This window comes from Oculina patagonica, chromosome 9 (assembly GCF_052425735.1).
Source record: "Oculina patagonica isolate OP01 chromosome 9, crgOcupat, whole genome shotgun sequence".
In the NCBI taxonomy this organism is placed as follows: Eukaryota; Metazoa; Cnidaria; class Anthozoa; order Scleractinia; family Oculinidae; genus Oculina; species Oculina patagonica.
The window spans coordinates 18777074-18794340 of record NC_135766.1 but is presented as its reverse complement, the minus strand read 5'-3'; the positions used below and the strand labels follow the sequence as shown (position 1 = coordinate 18794340).

At 39.6% G+C, this 17267-nt stretch overlaps 3 protein-coding genes and 1 pseudogene across 5 annotated transcripts in view; 2 read left to right on the top strand and 2 right to left on the bottom strand.

The window, feature by feature from the left end:
* Positions 1 to 17267, top strand: part of LOC144666343 (uncharacterized) — a 75531-nt gene that overhangs the window by 16034 nt on the left and 42230 nt on the right. The gene's annotated exons all lie outside the window — the stretch shown is intronic.
* LOC144666424 (uncharacterized) overlaps positions 1 to 17267 on the bottom strand; it is a 74018-nt gene that overhangs the window by 43881 nt on the left and 12870 nt on the right. The window lies entirely within an intron of this gene.
* LOC144666628 (uncharacterized) lies at positions 2857 to 3978 on the bottom strand (annotated as a pseudogene).
* Positions 8192 to 12310, top strand: LOC144666378 (uncharacterized). The gene is made up of 4 exons (XM_078527803.1): positions 8192 to 8704; positions 9978 to 10092; positions 10889 to 10980; positions 11612 to 12310. Exons 1-4 carry the CDS (start codon positions 8366 to 8368, stop codon positions 12281 to 12283), a joined length of 1218 nt encoding a protein of 405 aa, XP_078383929.1. The 5' UTR covers positions 8192 to 8365; the 3' UTR covers positions 12284 to 12310.

Here is a 17267-nt window from a genome sequence, read left to right as displayed (position 1 = left end):
CCTCAGCTTTGCCATTTGACTGCGCATGTGTAGGTGATGACACAGTGTGTTGGAAACCCCACTCTTGTGAGAAATCTTCAAAGGCCTTACACGTGAACTGAGAGCCACCGTCAGAGACTACTTCCACAGGTGTTCCAAAGCGCGAAAAAGTCTTCTTCAGTTCCTTGATCACTAATGGCGCCTTACTGTTCTTCTTTAGATCATGCACTTCAGTGAAAAAGGAGAAATAGTCGGTGGTAATGAGGTACTCATTTCCATCGAGGCTAAATAGGTCAACACCTAGCTTCTCCCAAGGTCTTGTTGGTATTGGTGGCTGCTCCAGTGGTTCTTTAGAATTTACTGGAAGATGTGTCAGACACTGGTGGCATCGTTTCACCATGTCTTCGATTTCGCGATCTATGCCAGGCCAATAGATGGAAGCACGGGCACGGCGGCGAGTTTTATTAACACCTTGATGCCCTTCATGCAGAACCAAAAGCATCTTCTTTTGTAGAGAGGATGGAATAACAGTTCGTCCATTCATTACAAGAATAGATCTGCCAGTGGTTGGTGCAACGAGGTAAAGGTTGTGACGGATAGGCCAGAAAGGTTTTGCAACTGTTGCTACTTCTTCTAGTGATTTAGGCCATCCACAATTGATGTACTCTGTAACTTGAGAAATCTGAGGGTCTGTCTGCTGAGCTTGAAAAACTTCATGAAGTTGTAGGTCTTCAGTTGACTTATCAGCAAATTGGATCTTTACAGCTGCTTCAGCATGAATGTTACATAGCTCATCATCGAGTGATGGCTCATCCACTGGGAAACGAGAAAGAGCGTCTGCAGCCAAATGATCCTTGCCTTTCACCCATTCTGCAGTGAACGAATATGGCAGCATCTTCATCATAAGTCGCTGGAGTCTGGGATTCTCGACATCTGCAATTCCCTTAGAATTCAGTATTGGGATGAGAGGCTGATGGTCAGTAAGAAGGGTGAAGTGTGGTAAACCCTGAACAAACATGTTGCATTTCTTCATTGCCCAGCAGGCAGCAAGAGCCTCAAGTTCTATCATAGCATAGCGGCTTTCTGCAGGAGTCAAGAAGCGTGAACCTGCTTGTATTGGTTTCCAGACATCATCTACCAATTGTAGGAGGACGAAACCCAGTCCCTTGAGACGAGATGCATCAGTAGCAAGAATAGTTGGTTGGTTAACAGCGAAGTATGTTAGCACAGGAGTGGAACTCAGGCGAGATTTCGCTTCCAGGAAGGCATGTTCATGTTCAGGCAACCATTGGAACACTGTATCCTTTGCAAGAAGAGGGCGGAAGGGTGCCATAATTGCAGTGAGTTCCTTGGAGAAATTGCCAAGCTGGTTTACTAACCCAAACCATGAGCGGAGATCGGTGAGGTTTTGTGGGCGAGGAAAATCCCTGATAGATTTTAGTAGGTCAGGACTGGTCTGGATGCCAGTTTTCGTCAGACGAAATCCACCAAACTCGACTTCTGTAACGGCAAGCTGCGACTTTGTTTGTTTGAGCGTGACACCATGCTGACGACAGTGATCAAGGAAGGCACAGGTGCGCATCTTCAGAATAGACAGACTTGGTGCATAGATCAGAATGTCATCAACGATTTTGCGAACTCCTTCCAGGCCAGCAACGACCTTGTCCATGCGGCGGTTGTACCATTCAGAGATGCTGTTAATTCCAAATGCAGCTCGATTACACACAAATCGACCAAATGGTGTAATAAAGCAGGTGAGAGGACGTGATTCAGCATGAAGTGGAACTTGCCAGTAACCATGGCGAGCATCAAACTTGCAGAAGTATGCAAGCTCCTCTTGAGGAATGCTGGTTACAGCTTCAAAAGGAGAGTTACTGAGATGATATTCACGCTGAATAAATTTATTCAAGCGAGTGAAATCAATGCAAATTCTGAGTTCATCAGTGCCCTTCTTCGGGGCTATTACGATTGGGTGACACCATGGGCTGGGTTCTTCGCATGGTGAGATTACTCCAAGTTGCTCCATCTCCTGAAGTTGTTTCTTCAGTTGCTCCAAGTAAGGGATTGGAACTTTTCTTGCCTTTAACTGAGCATAGGGTGTAGCATTGGGCTTGAGATTGATCTTAAATGGTTCACCTGACATGGCAGGAAGAAAAGTCTCATCAAAGATGTCTTCATAATCGTGTAAGAGGGATGAAAAATCAGAGTCTTCTGAACTCTCGGCGATGGTTGGCTCTGAAGAGGTTCCAATCACATTTACTTGTACGTCATCTGCTGCATGGTGCATCCAGTTCAAGTGAGACAACAGGTCATCATCTAGAGGCGGAGGTAGAGACTCAAAATTGTTGGCGTCAGAGTGTAGTTGGTCCTGTAATGTGCTGCCAGGTAAAGACTGGGCAGGGTCTGCCTGCAGTGTTTTTACAGTTGAAGAAGAGGGGTTGACTTTTTCTTCCAAAGTAGACAATGGCCACTGGTCATCTATGACACCAAGAGCTCGACAAGCAGGAGTGCCAAGGACAACTCCATCCTCACCGTGGATAATGTGGAACCATTGGCTAGCTGAGAGAATTGGGTCTTCTGGGGGCCAGGAAATCTTCAGAAGTACGCGTGCTTCAACTTTAAGGTTGTGACCACCAGCAGCTTTAACGGAACCACACTCTAGGTTATAGTTCCATTCAGGAGTTTCAAAACGAGTGATCCAGTCATAACCAACACAGTTTATATTGGCACCAGGATCAACCATGCACTGCTGAATCCAGTTGTGATTGCCAATAACAAAGTCAGCATAGCAGTGAGTTCCAACACTAGGAATAGCAGAAAGGTTGATAGTTTTAACAGATGCAGTGTGGCTTATTTGAGACTTTCCATCAGCTGAAATCAATTGAAGAGAAGGATTTCCAGAGGAGCCAGGCTGTGCTGCATGAGCATCTGATTTCCTATCCTCGCTGGGTCGCTTTGGACCAGTCTTAGAATTATTGGGACACATGAGGGATTTGGCCCAGTGGCCTTTGGTATTGCAGGCTTTGCAAATAGAATCTTTTGCAGGGCATAATTCCTTTCGGAATACATGGAACCTCATACAGAATTTGCATTTCCTAGGGCTGTCTTCTGACATGTCAGAAGGAGGTGCATTGCTGTTGTCAGAGTTATTGCTTGATTTGCCTTTTCTGTAGGCAGAAGCACCAGTTTTGTTTATTTGAGAAGAAAATTGGTTTGCTTGAAATGAAGTGGCTTCATCAACTTGAACATGTTGAACAGCTTTCTCGAGGGTTAGATCTTTAATACACAGAAGACTCTTACGAACCTCATTGGACCTTATGCCAGCCACTAATCTTGCAAGAAGAACACGCTCTTTACATGACATTCTAGTTTCAGTCTTGCAACAATCTTCATACTGGCATTTATTCAACAGGGACTGTAAATCAATGTAAAACTCTTCAAAAGACTCATTTGTCCCTTGGGACCTGTTGTGAAACTCGTATTCATGAACAAAGATACTTGTACTTCCACATACCTGGGTTTGGAAAGACTCAATGATAGCATTGACATCTTGTAGCCCTAAGATGTTCATTCTTTTAACGGTGTCATCGCTCAGGACGTTTGTAAATAGAGCTTGTTGGGTTTCTCTAGGAAGATCGGAGAAAGCTGTAATTGTCACTGCAGAGTTCCATCGCTGCTTCCAAATTTGGAATCCGTCTGGAGTAGAGGTTGCAATATCAAGCTTCGGCACTCGTGCAATTTCAGAAGAAATAAATTGAAGGTTTGGTCCAGATGTTGTTGTTGGACTCGCACTGGCCCCCTCGGAGGGTTTTGGAATTGGCTTGGGTGGCATTTCCTTTATAGTTGAGACAAACGTCGCCCCTAGAGCGAAGAAATGAAGCTTCTAACGTCTATGATCGATAGCGATCGGCGAGCAGATTGAAAAATGGCCGCACAACTCGATGTCGACTACGCCATGTTGGATAGCTAGACCATGTGCTCCTCCCCAGTCCCCTAGGTTATAACACAACAGTGTATACACCGCGTGGTTGAAACAATACATTAGGAGAATAAAAAACAAAGCGGATATTCGTTTCGATAGTAATTTTAGTTATGACCAAACTAACAGTGGCCCACCTTTGACGAATAGATTCGTCATTTTCTGATTCCTTCCCAAAACATTCATTGCCGTGCAGAAATATTTTCCCGTGTCGTTTTAAGATGACTTCGGGATTTTAAGTTTGCCATCACTTGTGGACATACTTTTGTCTCCAAGAGATCCGCCAAATTTGCTTCACGTCTCTACAGGCCTTAGGTTTCCACTGGCCGAGTAAAAAAATCATATGAGCTAGCAAAGCACGCAGATGTTTTGTGATTAGTCACGGATACTATTGCGCCTGAATTCGAAGTTTACTCAGCGCGCAAAATTAGGCTCTTTCCCCTCGCTTTGCATCATTAATGATTTGCTTCATTGTATGTCTGAGTTATAGCATTGTGATCCCAGGCATCGCCACCAAATTAGCATGAACACAATATAAACAACCTGGTTGGCTCGAACTTGGCCAAAAATCGTTCGCTGAAATAAAGGTAAAGTCGAATTCAAACTAAGCTTGCATTTATTTTCACTCGTATACAAATGGCCGAAAGACTTGAGCAAAGGTGACAAACAATAACTTTTACTGAAATAATAGGTAAAGGTGATCTGGTGTCGAGCGAATACGTCAACACAGTACCAGATTACGCTCGTTCCCCGTAACTAATATAAGAATAAGCTCTCAAGAGGTTACATTATACCTCATAGCAAGTGATTTTCTCTTGCTCATAGTGCAGTAGTTGAGAAACAGAAAGTCATAATGATCACACTATATGAATAAGAAATGGTAAAAAAAAAAAAAAAAGAAAATCATTTACCTATTCGGTAAACAGTAAAACAAAGTAACTTTACGTTTGTAAGATTCTGAGTAAGATATAATACTATTACTAAGTCGACTTTATTTAACTAACAGATATCTTGTCAAAAAAGCCTCTTCTGCTCTATTAAGCCCTTCCCTCCCAACAACAATAAACAACAACAAACAGCTACAACAACAACAAAGTTTATTTATACTGTGAGGTTACAAGAAGATATAGAGTTACAAAAAAAGAATTAAAGATACAAACAGAATAAAATCCTTATTTATCAAACCCTCGGTTTCTCGAAATTCCCGCTTTCTCGAACCAATTTTCATTTCCCTTGAATTGTACTTCTCTGTAAGTTTACCCCGCTTTCTCGAAACAACTTTCTTTTCCCTTGAATTGTACTTCTCTGTAAGTTTACCCCGCTTTCTCGAAACAACTTTCTTTTCCCTTGAATTGTACTTCTCTGTAAGTTTACCCCGCTTTCTCGAAACAACTTTCTTTTCTCTTGAATTGTACTTCTCTGTAAGTTTACCCCGCTTTCTCGAAACAACTTTCTTTTACCTTGAATTGTACTTCTCGGTAAGTTTACCCCACTTTCTCGAAACAACTTTCTTTTCCCTTGAATTGTACTTCTCTGTAAGTTTACCCCGCTTTCTCGAAACAACTTTCTTTTCCCTTGAATTGTACTTCCCTGTAAGTTTACCCCGCTTTCTCGAAACAACTTTCTTTTCCCTTGAATTGTACTTCTCTGTAAGTTTACCCCGCTTTCTCGAAACAACTTTCTTTTCCCTTGAATTGTACTTCTCTGTAAGTTTACCCCGCTTTCTCGAAACAACTTTCTTTTCCCTTGAATTGTACTTCCCTGTAAGTTTACCCCGCTTTCTCGAAACAACTTTCTTTTCCCTTGAATTGTACTTCTCTGTAAGTTTACCCCGCTTTCTCGAAACAACTTTCTTTTCCCTTGAATTGTACTTCTCTGTAAGTTTACCCGCTTTCTCGAAACAACTTTCTTTTCCCTTGAATTGTACTCCTCTGTAAGTTAACCCTGCTTTCTCGAAACAACTTTCTTTTCCCTTGAATTGTACTTCTCTGTAAGTTTACCCCGCTTTCTCGAAACAACTTTCTTTTCCCTTGAATTGTACTTCTCTGTAAGTTTACCCCGCTTTCTCGAAACAACTTTCTTTTCCCTTGAATTGTACTTCTCTGTAAGTTTACCCCGCTTTCTCGAAACAACTTTCTTTTCCCTTGAATTGTACTTCCCTGTAAGTTTACCCCGCTTTCTCGAAACAACTTTCTTTTCCCTTGAATTGTACTTCTCTGTAAGTTTACCCCGCTTTCTCGAAACAACTTTCTTTTCCCTTGAATTGTACTTCTCTGTAAGTTTACCCCGCTTTCTCGAAACAACTTTCTTTTCCCTTGAATTGTACTTCTCTGTAAGTTTACCCGCTTTCTCGAAACAACTTTCTTTTCCCTTGAATTGTACTCCTCTGTAAGTTAACCCTGCTTTCTCGAAACAACTTTCTTTTCCCTTGAATTGTACTTCTCTGTAAGTTTACCCCGCTTTCTCGAAACAACTTTCTTTTCCCTTGAATTGTACTTCTCTGTAAGTTTACCCCGCTTTCTCGAAACAACTTTCTTTTCCCTTGAATTGTACTTCTCTGTAAGTTTACCCCGCTTTCTCGAAACAACTTTCTTTTCCTTTGAATTGTACTTCTCTGTAAGTTTACCCCGCTTTCTCGAAACAACTTTCTTTTCCCTTGAATTGTACTTCCCTGTAAGTTTACCCCGCTTTCTCGAAACAACTTTCTTTTCCCTTGAATTGTACTTCTCTGTAAGTTTACCCCGCTTTCTCGAAACAACTTTCTTTTCCCTTGAATTGTACTTCCCTGTAAGTTTACCCCGCTTTCTCGAAACAACTTTCTTTTTCCTTGAATTGTACTTCTCTGTAAGTTTACCCCGCTTTCTCGAAACAACTTTCTTTTCCCTTGAATTGTACTTCCCTGTAAGTTTACCCCGCTTTCTCGAAACAACTTTCTTTTCCCTTGAATTGTACTTCTCTGTAAGTTTACCCCGCTTTCTCGAAACAACTTTCTTTTCCCTTGAATTGTACTTCCCTGTAAGTTTACCCCGCTTTCTCGAAACAACTTTCTTTTTCCTTGAATTGTACTTCTCTGTAAGTTTACCCCGCTTTCTCGAAACAACTTTCTTTCCCCTTGAATTGTACTTCTCTGTAAGTTTACCCGCTTTCTCGAAACAACTTTCTTTTCCCTTGAATTGTACTCCTCTGTAAGTTAACCCTGCTTTCTCGAAACAACTTTCTTTTCCCTTGAATTGTACTTCTCTGTAAGTTTACCCCGCTTTCTCGAAACAACTTTCTTTTCCCTTGAATTGTACTTCTCTGTAAGTTTACCCCGCTTTCTCGAAACAACTTTCTTTTCCCTTGAATTGTACTTCTCTGTAAGTTTACCCCGCTTTCTCGAAACAACTTTCTTTTCCCTTGAATTGTACTTCTCTGTAAGTTTACCCCGCTTTCTCGAAACAACTTTTTTTTCCCTTGAATTGTACTTCTCTGTAAGTTTAACCCGCTTTCTCGAAACAACTTTCTTTTCCCTTAAATTGTACTTCTCTGTAAGTTTACCCCGCTTTCTCGAAACAACTTTCTTTTCCCTTGAATTGTACTTCTCTGTAAGTTTACCCCGCTTTCTCGAAACAACTTTCTTTTCCCTTGAATTGTACTCCTCTGTAAGTTTACCCTGCTTTCTTGAACCAACTCTCTTTTCAATTGAAATTTCGAGAATTCGGGATTCTACTGTTAGTAGCTTTTTTAGGCGTTCCTGTGGAAGATCATTCTAGATTATTTTTAAGGCCACCCGAAAGCTACATCCATCCTATTATAAAAACTAAATACTACTTTTTATGAGAACTTCGCTGAAATATCGCAGCCATAATCAGAAAAAAGATGTCATAATTTTAGCTTTGATAAATTTAAATCTTTCTTCACAAATTCCCGCTTTGTCAAAAGAAAACATCTGCTGGTGTTTTCGTATAAATTAAATGATCATCGTTTCGCCGCAAAGGCTGACAAACGCCTCGGGAAAATGTCTATATTTTATCACATGATCTTTGTGCATAACTCATATATATCTAAACGATTTTTAGTTAACTCTCACAAAACTGTCGCAGTTTTCTTGTTTGGTTTCTCGCGCATAACAATAGCTTGTCAACTGATTAATTTGCTTGCATTTCATAGAGGGAATTAACTGACCGGCGTTTTTTATATGTTGATAGGGGGAGGGGGGGGGGGGGTGTGTGGCAAGAACAACCGTCCATACCCCGTCCTCCTCTACCCACCATTTAACTGTAACAACCAATGGACCTCCTCCAAATATTTAACTAACCAGAAAAGACCAATCATTACGTTTTATTTCAATTGACGCAAAATCGAGACCCCTCCTTAAAAATAAACTTTGAAAGTCTCTTTCTATTCCGTGCTGACATCTGTCCAGTGATGGACGCAAAAAAAGTTTTGTTCATTTTCCTGTTTCAAGGAATAGTAAATATCGCCGTTTTCGCCGGCAAAGAAGACTCTACTATTTCTCGTTCAGAATTCGTCACTACGCGGGAAAATAAGCGGCTTAAAGGCCACGTTGTTAAACGGTTTGAGTCTCCCAGTTTGTTGTCGTGCAGCCATTCATGCTTGAGAAATTCCTGGTGTAATTCCACAAACTTCAAGATGCCATCCGTCAAGAATGGCAAAGGAACTTGCGAACTGAACAAGCACGGAGCCATCGACGCAAACACCAAATTTCATGATCAACAGGGAGTTACTTTTTCTTTCTTTTTAAAGGTAATTTCTTATTTTTTGTATTTTTTTTTATTATTTATTATTTTTTTTTAATTTTATTTGTCGCACAAATTTACATTTATGAGAAAAAAAGTTAATAGCAAGAAAAAAAAAAGAAAAAAAAAATACCGTGCAACAGGAGGCAGAAACAGGGGAAAGCCCCATTGCTTGTCAATTGAGTTTAATTGTGGTTTGTTTGAATAGTATTTTGCCGCACTGGAAAAGCATAAGCCAGGTGCATATTAAAAATGTTGGTATAAACTCTAACATCGATGTGGGACTACCAAAAGTGAACATAGCTTCGCTAAGTCGTTTTATTACTAACTTGGATCGCAAAACACTTTTGAAGACACTTTAAACGTGGTTTAACCATTCTCCGTAAAAATGCAGCAAGGGTTTAAATTGGTTTCCGATATCTGTGAATCTGATGGGTCCTTGTATTGTTTTTTATTCGCTGATAGAACATGATCGTGCGCGCGTTGGTCTTTAAAGGGAAAATTTTCAAATATATTTGTTTGCAGGTTTTTTGAGCAACAATCGCCTAGAGTTTCTACTGAAACAATTAGACTACAAGCCCTTGTTTTGCACGAGCGATAATCAACTCGGCTGCATGCGCCTTGTTGAGAGGGCCACTATGTGGAAACACTGTTAATAAACCCATTACTTACTTCCTTTTTACTCACCTACTTACTTACTTACTTACTTACTTACTTACTTACTTACTTACTTACTTACTTACTTACTTACTCTTACTTACTTACTTACTTACTTACTTACTTACTTACTTACTTACTTACTTACTTACTTAATTAATTACTTCCTTGCTTGATTTCTTACTTACTTAATTGCTTGCTTGCTTCTTTACTTAAAATTCGCTCATAGAAAACTCGGGCTCGTAATTTAATTGTTAATTAGAGCTCCACTTAACTTAAAAATAAAATTTGCCTAAAATCACAGAGCGAAAAACGAAATTCGCCAGGTGCACGGGAAGCAGAATAAAGTGCACATACATTTCCTTAAAATTGGCAGTCGATTAGCATCTGCCGCATTTTTGCGATATTCACGTTCTTTAAAACCTTTTAGGGATGTCTCATAACCGGCAGCCGGTCATGAGACATCCCTAAAAAGTTTAAATGAGAAGAAAAAGACTCGTTTAAGTCGAAGTACAAAAATGCGGCAAATGCTAATTTTAAGCTAATGTGTGCACGCTTTATTCTTCTTTCTGTGCACCTGCCGAATGTCGTTTTTCGCTCTTACGCCGTTGTAAACTTTTCAGGGATGTCTCATGACCGGCTGCCTCAATGGTGGCTCGTGTGTGCCTGATGAAAGGAAAGAAACATTTTCATGTTCGTGCAAACTACCATGGACTGGTGATAAATGTGAAACTATCGGTAAGGAACTGTTTTAACTTGCTCTGAATGTATTATTAAGTTACGACTTTACAACGCACACCTCTTCAAAATACGATTTCACTTGCTGTTCACTTATTTCAAAGCAAATGTCTCGCAATAAACGATATATTAGAGATGGCGGAAAAGTCATATCCTGCAAGGTTTGGACTAGTATGGCAGCATTGACGGCATGTCAAAGAAGTAATTAACTGCAACGGTGTTCATATTTATTTATGAATATAGTTAATTTCCCCTGACAAATAAGAAGAAAAAAAACTGCTTGTGAAAACTATTAATAAGAAAGCTGAAAATACTGGAATGATCGCAAAACAGTGTGCGTAGTTAAGAAATAGGACTTTTAAAATATTGTGCTAACTTAACCCTATTCAGACCGGGCTTTTTTCGATCTTTTCAGGCCGGGGGGGGGACGGAATCCCCCCCCCCCTCCGTAACTCCAGAATATTTAAGCAAACACCCTAAAACTTAGAGGATATATAGTATGTCCGAAAATCTATCTTGCATTAAAGTCATTTTTTTATTAATATAAACACGAAAATTACAAATTTGGGAAAACATGCCTCTCAAAATGCCGTTGCCATGCTGACGTCAAGTTCCTGACACAACAATCTATCCTACCAAATTATTTCCAGATAAATTTCAGATAGACTCGCAAAGCTTGGCAGCGTTTGGTTGAATCTTGAAAAAGTTATTAGAGTTCAAATTCAGCGCGAGCACTTTCCGCCACCCCCCGGTCTGGATAGGGTTAAAATGTACTAATTTTTTAATCGTCTTCCAGATGCTTCTTCATGTGATGAAGCTCAAATGAAAGTAAACCAGAAGTTAACAAATGGAGAATACGTGTTAACAAATGGAAGCGCTTCATACAAGGTAAGCGAGATGATGAAGCCATCACCAACTTGCAGTGAAGAGAATATGAATCAACGCGAAATCCTGTTCTATTCTAAGTATATCGGGCTAATTATATCAAGGGTGTGCGAGTGTTCTACTCGGTGTTTCACTAGTGAGTGAAGCGAACGAGTGAGATATAAAGTTGAACACGGAAAGAGATTTTCCATATCTCCAAGAAGCCATGTTTATTTTTCTATGAATAAACATACTAATAGCGAAGTTTTTGACGATTGCCGAAGATTTCCGGGCAATTTCCGAAGCTTTTCGAAGTTTTAATGAATGTTGTTTAAATGTCATACGAACGTTTCCGAGCATTTTTCGAAAATTTTATAGATAACCAATGATCACCTCCGAGGAGGATTCGAAGATGTTTTGACTATGGATCAACAAATTCAATTATGCACTAATTAATCATGCCTTTTTTGTACCTAGACGAACCTGCAACTTAACACGTTGCAAGTAACAAGGAACACCTTCCATCTGGCAAATATTCAATCCTGATAAAGTCTTGAACAAACATTGTAGGAAATATTGTGCGTGTTATAACTTGACCTTTTTCTTTAAAAAGCATTTATAATGTGTTCAACTTAATTCACTCGCATGTCATTAGGTGTACTGCCACATGACAGATGACAGCAAAGGATGGACTCTTATTGCCCGATTCTCGAACAGCGATGATAAGAACTGGATGAATGACACTGGGTACTGGTGGTATGACAAGCAAGTTGCTATGGGAACAACAACTAATCCGTCTAGTAACACTGACATGATCTCACAAGCCTTTTGGCTGGTCAGCGGCAGAGAGTTTAAGATCACGCGCAGTGATGACACCAATCACACTCCTTTGTTACAGACCAGAGGTAACTGTTTGGCTGGACAAACATTCCGAGCTAAAATCACAAGTTATGGCGACTTTAGAAATGGTAAAGTTTGGGAGAGTGACAATTGTCAGGGAGGCTGCGCGGTACAATATGGCGGTCAGTACAAGTCAACACACGGGTTTCAACAGGCTGAGTGCAGTGGAGACATCCAAAGCGCCAACAAGATCGGCTTCTGGTGTGACTCACTATTTGGTTTTCATGGTGGTGATGTGTCAGTGATGATGATTGGTGGAGGAGGAAGTGATTGCTCACGTGCTGATCACGGGATTGGGATAACGGAAACTGACAAGGCTTCTTTTGTTGACCTTGGAACGAGTCAAACTGAATATGACTTTGGTTACGATGCTGAAACAGGTACCGCTCCATCCCAGTCATACTCGTTAAATCTGTGGATCCGTTGAGTAGGATCAATCGCAAGCTAAATCTTCAAGAAAAGTAATTTTCATGTTGCGTTTAAACTGTAAATTTTCTTTTAAAAATAAATTACAGCAGAACTTACCCTTAACTTGACAAAAACTGAGTTTATGTTAGTTTATGTTATACCCGTTTCAATACCTAGAAAATATTGGACAGGCAATGGAGTAATCTCATTGGTTAATTTAAGATATTGACACTCAACTACCTTAGCCGTGTAATAATTACGTGTTATCAGAACAAAGTTGCAAACCTTTTAGCTTAAAAGTGAAAGGTTGAATCTTTAAAGATTACCAATATCGTACAACTGGGAAAATTCAACGAGGAAAGCTAGCTTGCTCATTTACAAGTTTAAACCAATGCGTAAAATCAAGTCGACTATAATCTTATCCAATATAAACGAATTTAGCCCTTTATCCATTTTGTGACAAATTAAATTAATACGAAGTTGTGTCAAAAAATTAGAACCTAATAACCTAAGATTCGACGTCTTGATTAAGAACCATCTGCTTCCAAACGAACTAAAACAAACTGTAATCGGATCTTTAAAATTTCAAGCAGCATTCGGAAATTTCATTTGAAAGTTAATTATTTCTATTCTGTAATGTGATGTTTAAATGAGGATTAAATGATTGTGCATGCTACCACAAATGCGGAAAATTGGTGAAAAAAAACACGATTCATTTGTGGAAAATGATATTTCAATAAATGGTAGAAGAATAATGCAAAATAAATGATGTAACAATGTTTGATGTTAAACGCATGATAATTATATTTATCTTTTTGTCTTTAGCTTGATTTATGTTATATTCTGAAGTCGCTTTATAGTTTAGTTTTATTCGATGAAATTTTAATTTATTAATCAACTATCTCTGGAGATAATTCTTATATGCTTGTGATATAATTGATGAAAAGGATATTATCGTGATATGATAGGAATGTATAGGTATTGATTGATGTATCTATATTTAGTGAGTCAACTTACTTTTTATCCAGGGGGGAAATACTTCAAAATGATTGCAAAGATTATTTGAAAGAAGAACTGACACATAAGCACTGATTGTATCACTAAGTTGTTAGAAAACGAGAAGTTAAAACTTGTGAAGAGGTAAAGAATTGAGGAAGGCAAGAACTAAAGATTATAAAGTAAGGCAATGCAATTAAATGATTAAAAACGCAATTTGAGTTCACTAGTTTTCCCACAACTGGATTCCCTCCGCCAAACGAGTGAATATATCGCCGGCAGAATATCGGAGATAAAAAGCTTGATAAAGAGACAGCCTAAACGATCCGTCTCCTTCAACCAAAAGGATGCTGGATGAACATGTTGTCTCGTTACGTTTAACCCGAACTTACACCTTCATCTGTAAGCTACACAACAGAGAACAAACAGTTCGATACAGTGGAATAATGATCTGGCACGAACACTCGATCTTTTGAACCTCTCGATAACTGAAACAATAAAAACAGTCTCCCTTTCCTTCAGTCAGTCGAACACTACAATTTAACCCCTCATTTCTCGAACTGATTTTCCTTTTCGTTTCCCTTGGAGGTTCGATAAATGGCGATTCTATTGTATTGTGCGGGTTTCTATCTCAATAAAGCTCGCAGCTTCCTTCAAAGTTGAGTTGGTCATGGAAACTATTGTGCCGAAGATTTCACAGCGCTAATACTTAGGCTCTTTCCGCGCGCTTTACATCATTACTGATTTGCTTACTGATTTTGCCGCATAGTGCAGTAAGTGGAGGAACAGAGAGTCACAATGTACACTCTGTATGAATTAGAAATGGCAAAAAAAAATTGATCAACCTATCAGGTAAACAAGAAAGCAAAGTAACTTTACGTTTGTAAGATATACTATTATAAATAAAAAGTCGACTTTATTTAACTAGCAGATATATGGTCAAAAAGCGACTTCTGCTCTATTAAGCCCCTCCCTCCCTCCCAAAAACAATAAACAACAATCAACAACAACGTTTATTTTTACTGTGAGATTACAGGAAGATATAGAGTTACAAATATAAATTACGAACCTAATAGAATCACCGTTTCTCGATCGAAACCTCCGTTCCTCGAAACTCCCATTTTCGAATTCATTATATTTCCCTTGAATTGTACTTCCCTGTAAGTTAACCCGCTTTCTCGAAACAACTTTCTTTTCCCTTGAATTGTACTTCTCTGTAAGTTAACCCCGCTTTCTCGAAACAACTTTCTTTTCCCTTGAATTGTACTTCTCTGTAAGTTTACCCGCTTTCTCGAAACAACTTTCTTTTCCCTTGAATTGTACTTCTCTGTAAGTTAACCCGCTTTCTCGAAACAACTTTCTTTTCCCTTGAATTGTACTTCTCTGTAAGTTAACCCGCTTTCTGGAAACAACTTTCTTTTTAATTGGAGTTTCGAGAAATCGGGATTCTACTGTACTAACCTGTGTTTGTAAATTTTCGTCTTTTTTAAATTTTAAGAGTTTTTAGCTTTTGAACATCATTTTATTAATATTTTTATATGTAAAGCGCCATGGGCAATAGACCATTTTACAGTTGTCTGCTTAGTGACCTGGCCTTTGAATGGAAAAGAGGCTGGAGGTGACCTTGTTTTGATACAGACCTCACTGCTTTTGTTGTGTAAATCAAGTTGTTCTGATGCAAACTAGTTTGCATTTACTTGATAAAGCAGGGAGATTTGTATCAATGCAAGGTGATGATGATTGGTGGAGGAGGAAGTAATTGTCCACGTGCTGATCACGGGATTGGAATAACAGGAACCAACGAGGCTTCCTTTATTCTTAGCAACGGAGATGAATATCTTATGTTCAGCCATAACTTCCACCTCCATCTGTAAGCTACACAACAGAGAACAAACAGTTCGATACAGTGGAATCCCGACTTCACGATAACTGTAAAACGTTTCCATTAGATTTGCTTCAGTCAGTCGAACACTGTAATGATGCCCTTTATTTCTCAAACCGCAATCTTCGTTTTCCTTGGAGGTTCGAGACATGGGGATTCCACCGTATTTTTCCTCGTTAAGAAGTTTCAAGATCTTTTCGCGCGTTTCTATCTCATAAACGAGTTATTATATAACGCTCACAGCTGTTTTGAGTTGGTCATTGAAACCATTTTGCCAAAGTTTACACAGCGCTCGTACTTAGGCTCTTTTCCCGCGCTTTGCATCATGACTGATTTGCTTCATTGTATGAGTGGCCTATATCGTTCCCACCTAATCGCCACGAAATTAGTTAACAATACTCAGATAGATTTCCCCTGCAGCAACGCAGCAACAACAAGTACTCGAAGTACGTGAACTTACCCAAGAATTCCGATCCACTAAAGGTGGATCGGAGAAGCTTGTTCCCATTTTGTCTTCTAATCAAACTGTAATATTGTTGTACTGACTAGTATTTGAAGGAGAATTTGAGCACAAGGATCATTCTCATCCTAGGTGGGATGCTAGTCCACCTTGGCATGGGGAGGCAAGCGTCTGGCTTGAGCTCGAGCCACAGTCCAGAATCTAGCACACCCATCATCAATCCACATTGCCTTCATAATTTTCTCCAAACATTTCGGTGAAATACAGGTAAAGTCGAATTTATACTTTGCTTGCATAGTCCGGAAAACTTTGGAAAAGGTCGTCACCAGTCTTTTGTTCACGCCGGTCGAACACCAGAAAAAGACAGGCGTCAAGTATGACACTTAATTATGCTACTCTATTACTAATGGAAACACATTAACATATAGAAAAATTCCATTTTCTTACAGGGTGCAATTAGTACACAATCATACAAATGAAAGTGTAAAAGGTGCAAAGATAAGCAATGACCGAAGAGTGTTCGTAAAGCGAGGTATTTTTGTACGAGAGGGTTTCACTTGGGTAACAAAAACGTCAGTGTTAAGTGGGTTAATGTAAGAAACAAACAAAACAAAAAAAAGTATTAAGCGGGTGTCCGTAAAGTGGGGTTCCATCATGTACTGTAGCTGTTTGGCTGGAAAAACTTTGTGAGCAAAAATCACAAGTTATGGCGACCTTAGCAGGCGCGTAGCTGAGGTTTTTGGAAAAGTGTTCGTATTGACAGGAATATTTATTAAGGGGGGTTATTTAAAACGAGCGCCGAAGGCGCGAGCCTTTATGGGGGTCTGGGGGCATATCCCCAGAATATGTTGAAATCTAGAGGCCCGGAAATGCTATTTTCAGCATTGTGCACGTCGATATTTTAAACTCGATGGAGTGTAAAATACCAGGTATTTTTAGTCATAACAACAACATTTCCGGCGTTTTGTTAATTTAATACATTTATACATACATACCGGCTTAGTACACTTAACGTTTTACAAAAGCTTGACGTGTGCTGCAAAGGCATCTCAGGGTAAAAGCTTAAGCCCCCAGCCCCCGGAACTACCGTCAATGTACTAAAAGCAGCGTCAAAGCGTCAATATGCACTAAATAAACGTATCACCTGGGTCCCCCGAAATTGTATTCCCCGTCTATTTGCTTAAAGTTGAAAATCAACAGTTTGTTTTTTCAGTCCTCCATTATTGACCTCGTTCGAACCCCTCGAACCACCCCTCTTACGCGCCTGCTTAGAAATGAGCAAAGTCTGTGCCAGTAACCAGTGTCTGCGAAGTTGCACGGTTCAATATGGCGGTCAGTACAAGTCAACAGACGGGTTTCGACAGGCTGAGTGCAGTGGAAACATCCAAAGCGCCAACAAGATCGGCTTCTGGTGCGACTGGATAGGTGATGGATCAGTGATGATGATTGGTGGAGGGGGAAGTGCTTGTAAACGTACTGATCACGGGATTGGAATAAAAGAAGCAAACGTTGCTTCTTTTGTTCTCAAGGGAGAAGATAATGAAAGCGAGTACTTCTTTGGTTTAGCCCTTATAAAGTAGACCCTCCATCCCAAACGTATTCTCTGAATCTATGGATCCTTTGAGCTAAACCTCGTGCAAGATTAAAGTTTTTTTTTTGCTAAGC

What these genes read in the sequence shown, in the direction of transcription:
- LOC144666378 (XM_078527803.1), top strand. Translation starts at nt 8,366, where the DNA reads ATGGACGCAAAAAAAGTTTTGTTCATTTTCCTGTTTCAAGGAATAGTA. An exon ending in TGATAAATGTGAAACTATCG is followed by an intron (nt 10,093 to 10,888) that starts GTAAGGAACTGT and finishes ATCGTCTTCCAG; the next exon opens with ATGCTTCTTCATGTGATGAA. An exon ending in ATGGAAGCGCTTCATACAAG is followed by an intron (nt 10,981 to 11,611) that starts GTAAGCGAGATG and finishes GCATGTCATTAG; the next exon opens with GTGTACTGCCACATGACAGA.